At 40.9% G+C, this 17,799-nt stretch overlaps 2 protein-coding genes across 2 annotated transcripts; one reads left to right on the top strand and one right to left on the bottom strand.

Annotated features, from left to right (window-relative positions):
- Positions 1–4,875: 4,875 nt before the first annotated feature.
- On the top strand, positions 4,876–6,222 carry RPS9 (ribosomal protein S9). The gene is made up of 3 exons (XM_087401661.1): positions 4,876–5,265; positions 5,363–5,657; positions 5,768–6,222. Exons 1-2 carry the CDS (start codon positions 4,939–4,941, stop codon positions 5,648–5,650), a joined length of 615 nt encoding a protein of 204 aa, XP_087257787.1. The 5' UTR covers positions 4,876–4,938; the 3' UTR covers positions 5,651–5,657; positions 5,768–6,222.
- A 6,285-nt stretch (positions 6,223–12,507) lies between these two features.
- LOC147881721 (uncharacterized) lies at positions 12,508–17,558 on the bottom strand. The gene is made up of 4 exons (XM_087401674.1): positions 16,896–17,558; positions 16,401–16,674; positions 13,983–14,182; positions 12,508–12,957 (listed from the first exon to the last, which is right to left on the bottom strand). The coding sequence occupies exons 1-4, from the start codon at positions 17,267–17,269 to the stop codon at positions 12,666–12,668; spliced, it is 1,140 nt and encodes a 379-aa protein (XP_087257800.1). The 5' UTR covers positions 17,270–17,558; the 3' UTR covers positions 12,508–12,665.
- Positions 17,559–17,799: the final 241 nt, after the last annotated feature.

Here is a 17,799-nt window from a genome sequence, read left to right as displayed (position 1 = left end):
AGAGGAATTACTATCTAGTATCTTTTCTTGACGAAATCTTGGATACGAAACAACATATGCGAAGGATATTCAATATATTTTCATATAGCTCTTGCACAAGAAGATCAATAGAAGACATTGTTACACCTTGGGGCTATTTCTATTTTAGGGTCATTCCATTTGGTGTGGCAAATGTCCATCAATTTAGCAACAGTGTTCTGATGAGGTACTTGCTCCATTTCTTGATTAGTTTGTTGAGGTTTCCTAGATGATGTTTGTTTTTTCAGTTCAAGGAAGGAGCATTGTGCAAAGCTGGAGTAGGTCTTCCATAGATTGGACTCGAGCGGTGGGAAGTTAAACCCCAAAAAAGGCTTCATTACTCAGCCTAGAAGTCAGTTTCTTGGACATGTGTTAGATAATGGGATAAAGACTGTGATCCCAACAAGGTGAAGGCATTGATTCTACTACCTTCTCCTATTTCCACTAAGCAGCTCCATACATTTATTAAAAAGGGGAAATATATGTCCAAGTTTATGCCTTTATTGTCACAATTGCTTTATCTACTTCTGCAGGTAGTCAGAGTGTGAGGAGGTGTTTGGCAAAGTCAAAGAGACACTTTGAATTTCTTTCTAGTTTTGTTCGGCAACATAAAACATACATAAGGGCTCTCATCTTTGATTCTCACATGAAATGAACTTGCCAAAAAGTTACTCCCAGATTAGAGTCCTGCACCCACTGCAAACTTGTTAATTTGATCATTTGGCCTAGTATTTGTATCACAAATCTTTCCAAAATCTGGGAAACATTGCTCGGATATTTAACTCATTGCTATTGATGTATTACTTTCATTAAATGGAGCATGTCCTTCAAAAAACACATCATACTTTTGGTATGGAGCTCCGTATGGTCTATCGATACAAAGCTTGGGAAATCTACACCAATAGTTGTTATACATAAGTTACAACTTCGGAGTCATCCTTTGTTATAGCAAAAGTGGCCACATAGTCTTTCACCTAATAAAGGCAACTTCTAACGTGTCCTTAGCTCTTAGCAAGCCACTCCCATCCCCAAATATGTTTGTACTAAACTCTAAGCAAGCCACATTCAACACGACCATAATGAGATCCAAAATACAAAGGTGGAAACCCATAACCAAATCATAGCTAAATGGTTTATATCATCTTTGAAGATACTCTTTTAATCTCCAATGCTAAATTGCCTTTGGTTCACATATGAACAATTTCATAGTTGTCATTTGGTGCAAATGCAATAGAGAATGGATGCCTGAAAGATTGAAACCATAACATTCATTAGACATGGGATAAGCTCAACTAGGTGAGAGAGAAAAATGATGGACCGTTAGCTATGACTTGGTTGTGGATATTCCTTTCCCATTAGGATCTTTGAACCTTTTGTATTTCCTTATTTCTAGAGAATCCTAAAACAATCATGGGCAACATTCACAGAGGAAGTGCTGACAAGAACTCCCTCCTTTGACTTTGCCTATGTATTTTGTCTAATATCTTGTTTTCCTCTCATATATATTATATAGCAATGGAATGCAAGAATTAAGGCTAGAGGAATGGGAGAAAATGAGGAAACTTTGGCAGATAAAGCTTGGTGAAGACCATGAAATGTTGTTAATATTGCTTTAGGATTTATAAAAAATAAGAAGATATAGGAGGTTCAAAGATCCTTATGGGATAGGATGATCCACAACTAAATACACCTACTGGTCTATCATTTTGTCTCTCACATATTTGAGGTTATCCAATGTAAGGTTATTGTTCAATATATTAGGCATCCACTCTTTATCACGTATGGAACAAATTACGATTGTGATGATGTTCATATCCAAACCAAAGGCAATTCAACATTAGAGATGAAAATAGTATTTTCCAAGATGTTGCAAGATTATGAATTGGCTCTTCTTGCCACTTCACGATCTTCACTAATCAAAAGGTTCCTCATTGTCTTCTAGTTCTCTAGCCTTAGTTGTATTGCTGCTTCTATGTATAGGAGGAAACTTGTTCTTTCATTGAGGAAGGTGTCAAAACCCAAAAAATGGGCTCATGATCAATACAAGGCAAGGGTACAAAGGGCTACTATATGGTAGCTCTCTTAGACAGATAATCCCACATGCAATGTAGGTTAATGAGGAGGTAGAAATATAAACTCTATTACACGAACGACTTCTCGAGAGCCTTGATTCCATTTTGGGTATAGAGAGTTGTTCAAGGTGACTAGTTTGATATTCGATTATGTACCTATGCCACATGACCCATGATATGGCACCACCAGATTGTGTGATGCAAGAATATTTAACATCCTTTGTTGACTTTCGATATAAGCAATGGAAACAAAATTGCCAATTTTATCCCTCATAAATACCTTGTATTCTTTACCTTTTGCTACCTCTAAGGCTCATCTTACCCACCTATTATATCAAACCTTGCTTGATTAAAGGTCTTTTCAAGCAGCCAAGGGGTTTCAGAGGTTTCTTATCTAAGTCCATAAATCATGTTGAAAACGTTTCCAAAGCATCTCCGAAGCTCCCTTTCATGCTTGTCCAAAGTCATTTTAAAAGACCTCTCCATAGCTTTTTTCTCCAAGGCCCAAGACTTTCAAGCCCATTTTAAAGCACCTTTTTCGAGGTTTTTAAGCCTCTTCAAGCCCAAGTTTTAAGCCTTGTCAAGCCCCCTCTAAAGGGTAACTTTATGACAATTTACTCAAGGTTTCAAAGTAAAAAGGTGTCCCAAGGTCAATGACATCTTCCAAAGATAAATACTATTCAATCAATTCATACCATTTTGAGACCATTTTTTGAATAGCTTTACGGCTTCAAAATCATTTTCAAGCAATTTCAAGGTGAATTTCCAAAGTCTTTAAGGAATATTTTTTAAAGCAAAAAAGAAGAAGGAAATTTCATGCAAATAGGGTCCTTTTTCTTGAACCATGTTTGAGAGTGGCCTGACATATCCTAAAGCAATCACTAATAGCATTTGTAGAAGCAGCACTAGCAAGAACGTCAACTACTAGAGTAGTATACAGTGCCTTTCTTGTTCTCTACCAAGTGTCATGTCAAGGGAGCCATGCCACTGTTGTTGAGAGAATTGCCTGCATACCACAAAGCTTAATGCACATGCATGTGACACTTATCATGCTCCACATCATATCTAGTTCTATAATATCAAGTGTTTGTGTGTGTAGGCTCTTATGGCCTTATATCTCTAAATTCCTATCAATCTAGTGCTTGTCTCATGTGCATCTGCTAGCACACTACAGACCTTGAATTTGATTGCTATTGTAAAGGTGCACCAAATGGTGCTATTCCTCGTGTCTAGTCATGTCTGTTCTAGGCTGCGAAATCTCTTGCCCTAACTTCAAAAGGCAAATACTATTCCTCTTGTGTCTAATCATGTCTGTTCTAGGCTACGGAATCTCTTGGTCTAAGTCCAAGAGGCAAATACACCACCTATCACAAATTAGGCTCTTTTGCTAGGATGCAATACACACATGTATGCAAGACAATGCTAAGGCTTGCAATATTGGGCAAAGCACGGCAAGGAGAGGCACCATGTGGCATTGCCCTCTAGGTGCCACATGCACCTTGAAAATAAGCACCAATATTTTCGCCATTGTGCCCATTTTTGGCTATCATTTATCAAGTGTGAGGATGATAGGATAGCCCACTTCGGCTCGCCTTTTTTAAAGGGTCCTTTGAAAAGAAAAATGCCATTGCAGACTTGCCATGACATATTTTGGGTGCCCAACATGGGGCGCCCTTTGGCGATGTGCACTTATCCGGTAGAGCCCTGGGGAAGGTTCAAATCACTCCAAGGAAGATACACCTGGAAGTTTCTCGAGCGGACATCCCCTCTCAAAGATTCAATCATCTGGCACATTCATGGAGGTAGTGACAAAGTATAGGTAAGAAAGTTCAAATGAATGGATGGCAACTACACTAATGCTTTTGAAAAAAAAAAAAAGGAAAAAAAAACTACACGTAATGTTATCCACTACCTAAGAGCAGGAGAAGAAGAGAGCTTTTGGGAGGAGAAGAGCAGAAGAAGAACAAGAGCTTCATAGCTCAGTTGGGGAAGTTGAAACCAATGGAGGGCAACTAGTTACAACTGCTGTTATCTATTACTTAAGAGTAGGAGAAGGAAGCATAAGATCTTCAAAGGAGAGCTCGGTTATAGCGGAAGCCTTGCCTCTCTTGTGTCTCTCTCCTCTACAGTGAAAACAAGTGCGAATCCAATCACCTAGCGACCATCTAGGAGGAAAAAGCCCGGACCTCCCCATAACGGGTCTGTCTGGTAACTGAACGAGGCCTAAACTTGAGTGTAGAACTGTGGGGAAGTTGAAACCAATGGAGGGCAACTAGCTTATCCAATACTTAAGAGTAGGAGAAGGAAGCAGGAGATCTTCAAAGGAGAGCTCAGCTATGGCGGAAGCCTCCTCCGTCTTGTCTCTCTCCCTAGTACAGTACAACTTTCTTAGCCCGCTGGGCGGGTGGTTTGAGATAGCCCTTAACGGGTCTGTTTGGGAACTGAACCAGTCCTGACTCGAGGGCAGAACCATGGGGAAGTTTTTTGTTTTGTTTTTGAGATGTACTGAAGTTGGAAGAGGAGATAAACGTGAGCTACCTCTGGGGGCTTGAATTCACAACGGGCACATAGATGCCCATACAAGCCGGAAGTTGAAAGTGCCAATAGCGCCCATATACGGGGTGACGAGGAGATTTGCCGAGGAGATTTGCCGTGGGGCTTGAACTCAGGATCGGCACATACAGACGCCCACACAAACGCGGCGACGCGGCTGGCTGGGAAGTTAAAACCAATGGAGGGCAACTACTTAACCTGATGTTATCCACTAGTTTGCCACTACACAAACTAGGAGGAGAAGAAGAAGAAGAAGAAGAAGAGCCTCAAACAGAGCTTGTAGCAGAGCTCAGCTATGGCGGAAGCAGCTCTGGCCTCTTCTCTTTCATCCCTCTCCCTCGCCTCTTCCTCCCTCTCCTCCCTCCCTCGCCTCAGAATCCTCGCCAAACCCCCCTCCCTCCCTCCCCTCTCCTTCAAATCCTCCCTTCCTCGCATCTCCGCCTCTTCTTCCACCCTCCTCGCCCACGACCGTAAATCCATCGAGGACTTCGTCAAAGCCTCCATGCCCGGTGGCATCGCTGCCCAGAAGCTCCTCGCCACCGGTCGCCGCAAGTGCGCCGTCGCCCGCGTCTGCCTCGTCGAGGGCACCGGTCGTGTCATCATCAACTGCCGCCTGGCGCAGGTATGCAAAAGTTTTGAAACGTTCTGATCGGAGCGACGTTCTTCTTCCATCGGTTTTCGCATGCATTGTGACCCGGATGTGTTGCATTCATGCTCAGGAGTATTTGCAAGGCAACCCGTTGTGGCTTCAATATGTGAAATTTCCTCTTGTCAGTCTTGGCTACGAATCTAAATACGACGTGATAGTCAAGGCGGAAGGAGGTGGGCTTTCTGCCCAAGCTCAGGCCATATTGTTGGGCGTTGCTCGTGCCTTGTTGGTGGCTAATCCGGCCAATAGAGAGCCTTTAAAGAAGTTGGGACTGTTGACTCGAGATTCAAGAATCGTTGAGCGCAAAAAGGCTGGATTGCACAAGGCTCGTAAGGCTCCGCAGTTCTCTAAGCGTTAAGGAACAGGCAAGTTTTCTAGTCCGTTTCTTCACATTTGAAATTGCTTTTGCCCCAAATGCAGCAGCCGAGTGTTATGGTTTGGCTGCGCAATAATGTATCTCCTTTTGTGCGTTCAGGGTTACAGCTTGGAGTTTAGTTTCAATTCCAATTCCGTTCTGCCGGATAATTTTCAGCCGACATATGGGAGAGCACTTTACTGTAGCTCCTAGTGGAAGTTGCCATCTCTTGGAGAAGAGTTTCAGAGGCTTCTTTGTAACTGGATGTGAAAATCGTTATGGAACTCTGCTGCAGTGGAGTAATCCCCGTGAAAAATTGTAGAGGACGGCCGTACTAAGCCTGAACTTAAAAGCCCACAATGTTCCGTACAGTGGTCTTCGCTGAAAATTCGATGCACAAGGAAGCTATATCTTTCTTTTTTGGGCGGTTAAATGTGACACGTTCTATTAAGTCCACCCAAGAGATTTGAGAAAACTCAGATAGGAGCCTGTGCTAGGGGCCTGGGGGCTGGTGTTTAGCTTATTTAGAAGTTTGCCCTTGCTTACTAAGAATGTCGATCACGTTTGTTCGGTTGCTCCTCTGTCTTCATTTTCGCTGTCTTGCTTGAATATTATTCCACGAGTTTTCTTCCTGTTTCGGTCGCTTCTGCAGCATCTCAAATATATAAATCTAGAATTGAGCTGTGCTCATAACCACAGATATATCCACTTATGTGTGTAGGGCTTGATACCAGCCCAAAAACTAAGGGGCAGAATGCTATAACAATCTTACTTCTGTGAAGGATCCGGTAATTACCTCAATATATCAAGGAACTGAAAAGCGTGCAAACGGCTAGTGTTACAGGTAACATTGAGATTCACATCATTGGCATTGAAGATGCTGTGCTTCCAGGACATCAGTTTCAGAAATAGTGATGTTATATGTTTGTGACATGAGTGATGTTGAGTACGAAGGCTGGCTTCATTTGAGAAGCTTCTTTATTCAATATTGTGAATTTTCTGGTATGGGCTTGTAAGGAGCATCTTTACAGTTAATAGCTGTCAGGTCAAGGACTTTCTCATTGCTGTGATGTTAGCACTGCTATGCACTTCCCATAGGTAAAAGCTTAAGTGTGATATTGCACAGACGCACTCCCCATAGGTGACCTTTTTTGTCGGGCAATTTTGATGCTTCAGTCCAGAATTGGGGACTGATCTACTACCACAAGTGATCTAGCAAGGTAAGGGTAGCGAGGATTTTCTATGATCCATTTTTTAATAAGCCAGCTTAGTAATATTCAGACTGGAATTTTCTAGCACTGGGTAACTATTCGGCCTTTGATGGCTGGAGTGTTGCTACCATGCCTGCAATCAGCCGGCTTATTTTCTGTTGTTATGGTCCATGTTTTTCTTAACATGGGGGTGCAAGGCCTTGTTACCAAAATGGGTAATGTCGTCATGTTTGAACTTGCCATCTAAAGGGCCAGGCCAATGCTTTTCTTTTGGGCATCAATGCATTAGTCCCTCGCGTGCATGACATGTTGAAAGATAATGCACCTGATCTCCTAACTACAGTGTGTTCTACCGGCCTTCGTCACAGGAATGGCTTAAATTATCATGTTTTAACATAAGTTTGTATCTTGGCCATCTAACTTAAGAGTCGGCTTTACTCATCACCAGATTGGCTTAAACCATCAGGTTTGAACATAAGCTCCTATCTTGGCTATCTAACTTAAGAGTTTGCTACACTCAAATTTGTACAGCTCATGTGCACCTTTGGAGAGCTCTATCTGCTAATGCTTTGCTGCATCTTTCTCTGGGTAGGCTGCTGCTGAAGCCATACTCTCTTGAGGGGTGGTGCCTCTCTCTCTCTCTCTCTCTCTCTCTCTCTCTCTCTCTCTCTCTCGGTCTGTCTCTGTCTCCGTAGGTCTTGAGGCTGCAACTATAGACATACTTTCCTGAGGAATGGTGCCTCTGTATAGCTAAGCGGTACCTGGTTGGTCAGCTATTTGCTCAGCCTCACTAGACTACCCGTTATATGTAATTTTTATGGCATAAATAGATTGATTTGGTTGGCCTAGCACATAGTCGCATTGGAATGGTATTAAGATTTGAGAATAGGAATAGGATAAGTTGTAAGACAAGGACAGATATGACTCGATATACACGCAGTAGACAAATGTTTCAAATGTTTTAAAACCAAGACGCTTAAGATATGTCATTTAAAAAAAAAACAATTACATATATTTAATTTATTAAATATAAAAATACGGATTTGGTTACTAGCATAGCTAGAAGCTGTGATATATTACATTTGTAGCTTTAAAATAGGCAAGTGTCAAGGTAGTAGAGAGTGGAGACAATTCACTCTAGTTAAGAGGTGAGAGCTTGCAAGTCGAACCTTTGAAACGACTATTGAAATTTAAGAATCTAGATAACAAGAGGGATAGATAGATCATTTGCAAGGAAAGTAGTTACCTCAAAATGTTTAAGTGGAGTAATCATATAGTAAGTATTAAATATTGATTATTGTTATTGACTCTAAAAATCTATGAATGAATGATTGAAATTTGATTAGTGATTATAGCCTAAAAGTTTAAAAGAAACGTCAAAGAGACTACCAGTTATTGGTAATTGAGATGAAAGTCTTGTCAAATTGAGTTTACAATTACATCCCAAGTCACCATCGGGGATAGTGTTATGTGTACCATCACATAGCGGCTTTGCAAACTCCATCGCAAGCTTCCCTTTCCTTCTTCCTTTGCTTTCGATAAGTCTAATTATACGTGAGTTTCTTGTGAGATATTGGCCACAAACTGTGTCATCTTTACGACCATGACCTCATAAAAGTTTAAAACAACCTCAAAAGTAATAATTGGTCATTGGTGATTGAGATGAAAGTCCACATCTTTCATCAAACCCCATTGCGAGCAGCCCCATATTTTCTTCCCCTCCTATGTTTGATCGTAGATATGGATCTTGTGAGATACTAGCCATAATTTTAGTCTCAACTCGGTGATCTTCCTTGTGTCACGACTCACTTGGTGTTAGATAGTACAACCACAATCTTGTGGTCCTCATCCATCGCCTTTGAAGTGCTTTTGTGTTTGCCCTTGCCTTTGTCCCTCTGTGATGCAATAGGTGCCCCCTGTGCCCATGATGTGAATGAGTAGCTTGCCTGTCTCTAGTCTCATGCTCTTCATGTAGGTCTTAAGATCTCTATCCAGTAGTCCTTACATCTCCTCCCTTGCCTTAACCATAGCATAAGTGGGCAGCTTCATTATGTTAATGCTTGTAGGTTCCACCAACAACAAAGTTTAGAAGCATGTGATGTGACTTTTGAATATGTTTAGAATCCAAATCATAGAACATACGTGCTATTGGATACATTGTGATAGGTGTGTCATAATACATGCATTATTACTAAAGACTCAAACTACTTACATTGTATCTGCCAAGTTTCTAAGCGTTCTAATAAGCTTCAGATTTGAATGGGAATATAGTAAGTGATTGAGCTACTTTGTTTTTAACTTACTTTTCACATGTATCAAGGAGTAAAAATTCTTTTTCATATGCTCTCACTATACATTTTTTTGGGCTCCAATTAGCAATAACAACTTATAAGAGAATTAGGGATCAATAGGGCAGCTTCAAAGGAATCAAGATTTAAGGAGTTTATCAAAATCTTGAGAGTCAAAGTCTACACTCAACGAGTGGATTAGTCATATCTCTCCCACCATTCAATTGGTTTCACACAAATATCTCTTGTTCTAGACGTGGGCTATAGAAGGGAAGGTCCATACTATTCTGGTATTGAGAAAGCCACTCCGAGTCCTTATTTCTTGCAAACCTGCAAATTAACACAATAGACATGGAGATACAATTCAAGATTTAGATTTCAACAATTGACCAATTGCAATTTATTATTTGTCAAGGCGACATGATTAAAGATTTATACTAACGTCTTAGGTGTGAGGGAGCCACCTATACTCATTGAAACGCACAACCATTCCATGAACTGATTGTACAATGGCAAGAGTACTCCCTCCTTATCAGTCACCCACAAGATAGCAAATAAGTGAACTATGGCCTGCATGTCACTCCAAAATGAGTGGTTGGATGTGCAAGCACATCCTCCATATTGCCATGTTCTCTAGCTTGGTAGAGTCAGGTCACTCAAGCCATAATTGAGACACCATTGTTTTGCTAAAGATTTGCATGCACAGCAAGAAGGTGCTTCAAAATATGTGCATGTATGCAAAGTGTCTTCAATGTTCAAACAATTTCCAAGTTTCTATGGTCCCTAAATATTGTGTGATAGTGAGGATGTAGTATAAGTACCACCCTCTTGCCTATGCTCTACCTTGCATGAGAGGGACCTAGCATAGCATCATTAAGATTGATACTGTCAGGCCCCAATAAATCCTCCTTTTGAGCCTATGGCAAAAAATGGTGGGGATCGTGAGGCGATGATGGACTTACAAGCATGGCAAGGCTCAACAATTGAGACCTCCAACAAACCTCCAACGATGATGGTAGTCAGTGGGGATGCCAAGATAAGGATGGACAAGGAAATCCAAGACAGAGCGCAAGTGGCTGAGGGAATGCCAACAAATTCATGGCCAAAATGCTATAAAAGGGAATGCCATCTTCCATTGGGTTGCATGGGGTATACATTATATAGCTAGCTAGAAGCCCATGTACAGATTGCCAATTTGGCATGGTATGTGTGTAGTTAGGTTAGTCAAGGATGCAGACTCTTTGTCACTTGGACACATAGCCTTGAGTTGTAAATCTTTTGACCCCCTTGGGGGTAACATAATAGATGATTTTAAAAGGCAGCAACCATGTACGAGGCCCACCGTAGTGTTTTTCATTCTATCTTAAGCTTAGTGCGCACCCACACACACACACACGCGCGCGCGCGTCCGTGTGCAAAAGTGTGGCACTTGTTGGAGTTGCATAAAAAACTAGGCAAAATAAAGCGCCTCTGGTTGAAGAATTCACACTTGCATTTTTTAGGTTGCATTTTTTAGCACTAGCACTATAATTTCTCTCCAACCCAAAAAGGCTAAAGCTCAAAGCACCCAATATGCACATGAGAAAGGACAAGGGAGTGCAAATGGGTGTCTACAAATTTGAAGGCAAATATTAAGATTCACTCATATACTTTGGAGTTACCAATGTGGTTATAGGCCTTCTTACAAGCTAAATAAATACTTGCTCGCACACACTATATGGTGTTTTAAAGAGTGATTTCTTAGAGATTGAAAGTGACATAAACTAGCCATTTTCAGTAGTGCATGTGAGCGTTTCCTTTTGCTTTGGAGTTTGATAGTTGACTCTAAGCGTTGGGCATATCTTGATAGCATGTTTTGGTCATGGGTGACTTTGCGTGGTTTGATCCTACACTCTACTTTGTCGTGTGGTAGCCTTGGCCTTGGGTTGTTTAGTGAGTAGGTGTCAAATTCTTATTTTTATTACTTAAGCATTCAGCATCCAATATAGCTGATGACAATAACCTCAACATTGGGAAAGACAATTGATGTGGCAATCCCACCTTGACCAAATTCTTAGCAGTCTAAGCCCATAGGCTGACTCTAATAAGAATGAAAACCCAATAGATGCAAGTGGAAAAGGGAAAATTAACCCCGAAAGGTTGCTACAAAATGAATAAGTCCCTCCTATGTTCCTTCTTAACATCTATATCCCACAACACTGATAAGAGAAACTAAGGGATTATGACAACTATAATAGCCCTTCAACTCACAAACATAGTAAGAGCATTGCAGATGGACCCATAACATGTATATTTCATCAACGTGCTTAAAAACGACCTCTCATCATTCAAGAAAATAGAGGAACAAAGCTCAGAGTTGGTGGTTCCTGCATAACATGCACAATTTCTTTGACTATCTACAACCCTTCAAGTTGATTTTCCACAAAGACAATCATACATAACGATTGTGGCAATCGAAAATCTAGCTGCAAAATAGGAGGAGCCTTCCTATACACATAAAACTAGGTCGCACTCTATAATCTAGGGTTTGGTCTTGTTATCTGATGGGTTTGGACCCTAATTTCTTCTGAGTTCAATCTCATTTTTGAAAAAAAAAAAGGCTCGTAAAACCCAATTACACATCAAAAGTTATGACAAAAATAGTAACTGCTACTTTTCATATCAGTATACCATCTTCTCCATGCCTCCACTGGCCTATCTTCATGCAAATAAATTGCTTGTTCTAACAAGCAAAGCATGCCCTAAGAAACACAATCACAGTTTCACCTAGTTTCTATCAACAACAGTTCAAAATTACGATCCTCGAAATCTCCCTATCATTTTTCCTGCCCCTTAGTTGTGGACATTCATGTTCAGCAATCTTCAAAAAGATGATGTAGTGAGTGGGTGTATTTATGCTCTTCTTGCATAGTATTTGTAGACCATGCTGCATACTCTTTTTCGTCCACGTGACCTGTAGTGATCATCATTATTTGGACGATGTACTTCTTAAGCTAGTATCCATTAACTCTTTTTTTTTTTGCAGGGTGCGTCTAAATTTTCCAAGTGGTATGAGCCATTAGATGATTGTTCTTGTACTCTAAGGACCTTCCCACTTTGGGAAATTTGTCTTGAAAGCGTTATCCAACTTGCTATTTTAACAAAGCACAAGATCACCCTTACCAATCTTTTTATCCTTATTAATCATCTTATGAGCTCTTAGATGATTTTTCTCCTGGGTCTTTTCATAATGCTCTAATGCTTGCATCTGATCCAACTCTGCTATTTGCAATTCCAAAAGGCGGTTTCTGTAATGCTGAGGCTCCTCATGTATCTTCATTCAGACTTTCGGTGCTGGTACCTCTACCTCAATGGACATGCCTGAAAACCAAATCAACCCACTACGGGTTCCTTTTGATACAGGTGGAGTGGTTTTAGGATTTGAACAATTTGTATGTATGCTATGCCTGCTTAGGACTCCAAAAAATGCTGCTATTAAACAGCAATCATACAAAATCCTCCGAATCAAAATCGTGGAATTTACAAGATGTCACTCGGAGGGACATACACTATCTCCTCTTCAAGAACAATGGAAAATTTTCGCTTCACTCGTTCTTTCACCAATGAAATTAATGCAATGATATCCACTGACAGTGAACCTCCTGCATTCACCAAAAAGTTGGCATGCACCTCTGAAACTTTTGCTCCTCCAATTGCCACACCCTTTAATCCTGCTAGTTCAATAAGAGAACCAGCTGATTGAGAACTTGAGCCAGGATTCCGAAAAATACAGCCTGCAGTTCGCTCAGTGACAGGTTGTGTCCTCCGTCTCCTGCATTTGTGGAAAAAATTCAGTGGATGGTGACACACGTTGCAATTGATTTCACAAATGTAAATTGAAAAAACACATTACTATTGATGCTTCTTCCAAGCCCAGGGCACACATTCCCACGTGTAAGTTTGAGATGAAAAACTTATGAGATTTAATAACCCTACAAGTTAAATATGGAAAGCTTGTATCCCTATGTATACACAGTAGCCAAGGCTTACTCACATACTTAGCACATAAACATAAACAAAAGCACATCATCTTGACATGAGATTCCACTCACAAAACCCTGACCATGCACTTTACCATGGAGTATACATGCCGTGACTTATGTCATACCTACCCTAGTCTAGGTGCAAGCCATCTGCATAATATACACAAACCAAAATGTAGAATTTCTCCCACCTCTGTAGAGGAGAAAGATAGACAGGCTGGCAAAAGAGCACAAACTTCAACGCCAATGAAAGGCAATCCTTGCAATCTCATTCAACAGCAATCGTTGTCAAAAGATACATCTCATCCTTCTGCATGAGGAAGAATCACCAAAAAAGACTCCAGCCAAGATGTTTAATTTCTCCTATTCCAAATGAGCAAGATACACAAGGCTGACAAAAGTGTGTGCAAACTTAAAACCCAAAGAAATGCAATCCTTGCAATCTCATTCAATAGAAACCGTTTTGTCGAGACACAACAAATCACTCTGCATGTTCAAGAATTGTCAAAAGCAACTCGAATAGAGAGCTAGTTTGCAAAATGCAACATTAGGGACAGAACAAATTAGTGTGGACCAACTAGACCCCCTCAGGAGAGACTCACAATTCCACTTTATGGTGGAAACATATCTCAATGCATCTTAAACTTGGATCATAAACATAAGCAAAAGTACATGCAATATTAGCTTTAAAATCTACTCCTCATAAAGTTCTCTTTGCATGCCGCACTACATGCTATACTACTTACATCATTAGCACTGACAAGTCCGTCCAGATCAATCGACAGAAAATGTCCAATTTATTCTCAGCCATTACCTCTCTAAGTATTTTCTCTGCCATTCTCTGCAAGTTGAAGATGCTGCTAGCTCAAATGTAGCTGCTACGATTGCTGCAAAGTGCTGAACTCTCTGGAAAGGAGAAGTTCGATAGTTATAAAGTAACTCCTCTCTCTGTAATATGTGTTTGCTTCCACCAGTAGTCACTACCTCCACTGACTTCAAGGTGCCTGCAGTTTCCTAAACAAAACCCAAAATGTGAATTTGTGAAGACTTGCAGCACACAATTTTGCGATTAATTCAGTTGAAATTTGTCCAACTACAAGATACCCAATTTACAAATCAATCCAGGCAATTGTACATCCATAAGCAGACAATAATATAAAAGCTTTCATTTCTAGACCCTACGTTGCACCTGGCAGCAATCCTCAAAGAAAAACCTCCATAGAGTCAATTGTTCCCTGAATGGTGATGGGCGATAGAAATACGGCAAAAGATAAGCGGCTGTTTGGGGGTTCTAAATAAATGTCTGAAAAAGAAATAAATATCTCCTCGATCAACTGCACTACTGCACATGAAAACCATTTGTCTTCTGCCACAGTGGTTCAGAAGTGCATAGTTGTCTGAAAGAAATCACTGGGGTCTCATCAATGTTCTCTTTGTCGTCCTCTTTTCTTTCGTTTCCATTTTTGTTGCTCCTTCATTGATGATGTTATACACACAGCAAAAGCAATTCTCAACAACTATCCTAAATTCATAACAGATGTGTGATGATACAGTAAAGCAAAAGATCTCATGCATCTGAAGGCCCCTGGGGTATGTTGATCAAGTGCCTCCATATGCTCTCATACAAATCCAACTAAGCAGCTTGGAGTTGTCAGGATGTGTGGTTGCCCTCCTTCAGTACAATTCCCATGTACACCGAGTCATCGTGGAATGGGGGTCATGAAGGAGGCTAGTCCAAAGACAAGTAAGATGCTGAATGGCTGTGATCACACAGTAAAAATAGTGGTCAAAAGTCAAAGGGTCTCACACATAACCTGATGGCATTGAACTCTGGCAAAACTCAGAAGACAGAAGCAACATGGTGATCTGCATCATCCATAATAGCTCCTCTATCTGTGCTCTTGTCTAAGAACCATCTCCTATGACGGCATCTGTGAGGCATCAGAAGCCAATCCATCTCGTTCATCACTGACTCTGTGATATGTACCTAGGAATGATGGTGTTCCCACTGTTTGAACTATTCATATTCCATATCTGAATCCTGTCTACAGACGATCCTGGTTCTTTGAAATCGATCTAGTTTACAAATACCTTAATAAGACTGCCCTTACAGATTGGGTACTATTAAAAAACAAAGTTAACAACAGACAGAACAAAGAAAGAGATGTAGACAAGAAGAAAAATAGAGAGAGAGAGAGAGAGAGAGAGAGAGCTCACACAAGGGCGCTGAGAATTAGAAAGCAAAACTACTTCAGAAAAGCAATGTTTATGTTCTCACCAGTACCCAGGCATAGGCTCCCATATGAGCATGAAATAGTCGCTTACAATTGGCTAGCTACTTTTACCCTTCTATAGATAGATGAAAAGCCGGGTGTCTTTGCCTACGTTTAGCATTATAGACACAAACAAAACCTTCCAAGGTCTCACTTCAAGAGAGTGCATTCACAAAGCTTCAAATAATAACTTTCCCCATTCATACTGTGGCCTACATGCTATGACAGCTCGACTCAACTATTAGTGCCCAAACACATATCTTGATAAATTTCCCAATTTGAACTGCACATGTTTACGCAGACCAACCTTGTGTGTTTCAATAGCTTTTCCAGAAGGGGCTGGGTGCCCCATTAGGAAGACTAGAATCAGAGAGCAGAACAGTGCAGTCCCTGCATTCTCACTCAACCTGAATCATTGTGGAGAGAGATTCTCGTTCTAAAAAAGAAAGCTGGTTGAGCACATCCGGTACTAAATATAAAAAGGAGTTGAAGTAAGCACAACTTTAACAAAAATGTCCACAAAGACTTGCTTCCTTTCACGAATGCAAAACCTCCAAAAGGGAGAATGAAATAACAACTTCAAAAAGGAAAAACTGCCTTGGAGCAACCCTTTTCTATCATAACCGTGAAAAGCCCTATAAGACAATGCACAACAAAAATGATGGAAGAAGGCATTGATCAATATCATCCTCATTGCAAACATGTCAATTATGATAAGGATTATTACCGCAGATGGCAACGAGAAGGTTTTACAAATAGACAATGTTCAAGAAAACTACATCATTGTTCGGTGATTTCAGGTGGACAAGATCAGATTGAAGCATTGCCTTGCATGTAGAATTCTATTTTCCCATGTGCATAAGGAAAAGCATGACGAGCTATCAGCATCACTGTCATCAGAACCATGCCTATTATGCTGAGGAAAAAAAAGATATTATTTTCTGAAAGATGGGTTTTACCTGTCCATCAGATCCTGCATTCATAAAAACTGCCCCTCCAACAGTTCCAGGTATGCCAGAAGCAAATTCAAGTCCTGTGAACCCATCTTTCGAACATTGCATCCCTAATAAGTTGAAAGGGTACCCGCTTCCTACACGGTACACACCAAGAGAAACTCTCTGAAGGAAGGAAATCCTATTGAGGATAATGCAGCCGTCAAATCCACGGTCATCAAATAAACAATTCGATCCCTTGCCAATTACGAGAAAGCGAATGCTGTGCTGAGAGCAGTACCTGGAAAAGGCAACAAATTGTGAACAATGATTTTGGAGGGCAAAAGCAGCATCTTCCTCATTTTCCAGCAAAATGGACTTCACTAAGGTCGGGTCAACGTTTCTAAGGACTGAACCCAATACATTTACAAACCGGAATGAGGACAAAACACTAACATAAACATACGAAAGAAAAGTGAGTCAATAAGCTATGATGACTTTATGAAACGAGGGTAATCGGACCTCATTGCTGAAGCAAGCTGGAATTCATCGTGCACTTCGCAGAACAATCTGGCAGGGCCGCCAATGCAGAGAGTAGACAGCTCGCTGAGGAGCTTTCCGTGAGTGAATTCTGGACGGATGGCATCCAGGAGCTCAGGAGGGTACAGGAGCCGCCTTGAGGAAGGCGTAAAGAGTGGGGAAAAGGAGACAGAGGAGTCAGGAAGAAGCTGACGAAAATTGGGCTTGTGGGTTGTAGCAAAAACATTTGTTGAAGCTGTAGTTGAGAAGAAGCATCCATTGCGCCTGCAAGATTGTGCAGATACCTTCGTTGAAGAGGAGGAAATGAAGGGCGAGGCAGAGGGCAAGCCTCCATGGATGCTGCAAGAGAAGAGCATTGCTTTTCTATAGGAAAAGGCATAATTCGATCGCAGTTTCTTTATCACGATGGGAGCTCAATGCTCCCATAATCCCATTGCTGGTGCTTCATGTCTGTCCTGTACGAATTGCTACACTTGGTCTTTCACGTGTGGACGTCCCATCTTTGATGATGGAACTTCGAGGCCTTCCAGTGTTACAGAAAACAATTTTCTTATTCTTAACAGAAAGTTTTTGGCCCTGGTAACAAGGTGAATGATATTTAATCATTGGTAAGGTCTCGCCTAGATGAAAGAGATGAATTTCATTCATGTGGCCTGCCAGCCCGAGATGGTGAGTGAAAAAGGGGCGAGAGAGAATATCTGAAGGAATCATAACGAGATGTGCACGGAAAAGGGGGTTTAGAAAGAGAGATGAAAAAGAGAGAGAGAGACTTTCAATTAAAAAACAAGTTGAATGACTTTTTTCATTCAAATCGCCTGCCCTATGGGTGAAATAGTAAGTTGGGAGTCCACCAATAGTTGAGAGAGGAAAAGTAGTAAAAAGGCTT

This window comes from Dipteris shenzhenensis, chromosome 30 (assembly GCF_047967505.1).
Source record: "Dipteris shenzhenensis isolate YYH24624 ecotype China chromosome 30, Dip_SZ_1.0, whole genome shotgun sequence".
In the NCBI taxonomy this organism is placed as follows: domain Eukaryota; kingdom Viridiplantae; phylum Streptophyta; class Polypodiopsida; order Gleicheniales; family Dipteridaceae; genus Dipteris; species Dipteris shenzhenensis.
This window is presented reverse-complemented; position numbering and strand designations above follow the sequence as displayed.

What these genes read in the sequence shown, in the direction of transcription:
- RPS9 (XM_087401661.1), top strand. Translation starts at nt 4,939, where the DNA reads ATGGCGGAAGCAGCTCTGGCCTCTTCTCTTTCATCCCTCTCCCTCGCC. An exon ending in TCAACTGCCGCCTGGCGCAG is followed by an intron (nt 5,266 to 5,362) that starts GTATGCAAAAGT and finishes ATTCATGCTCAG; the next exon opens with GAGTATTTGCAAGGCAACCC.
- LOC147881721 (XM_087401674.1), bottom strand. Translation starts at nt 17,269, where the DNA reads ATGCTCTTCTCTTGCAGCATCCATGGAGGCTTGCCCTCTGCCTCGCCC. An exon ending in CAGCTTGCTTCAGCAATGAG is followed by an intron (nt 16,675 to 16,895) that starts GTCCGATTACCC and finishes TGCCTTTTCCAG; the next exon opens with GTACTGCTCTCAGCACAGCA. An exon ending in CAGAGAAAATACTTAGAGAG is followed by an intron (nt 12,958 to 13,982) that starts GTAATGGCTGAG and finishes CCACAAATGCAG; the next exon opens with GAGACGGAGGACACAACCTG.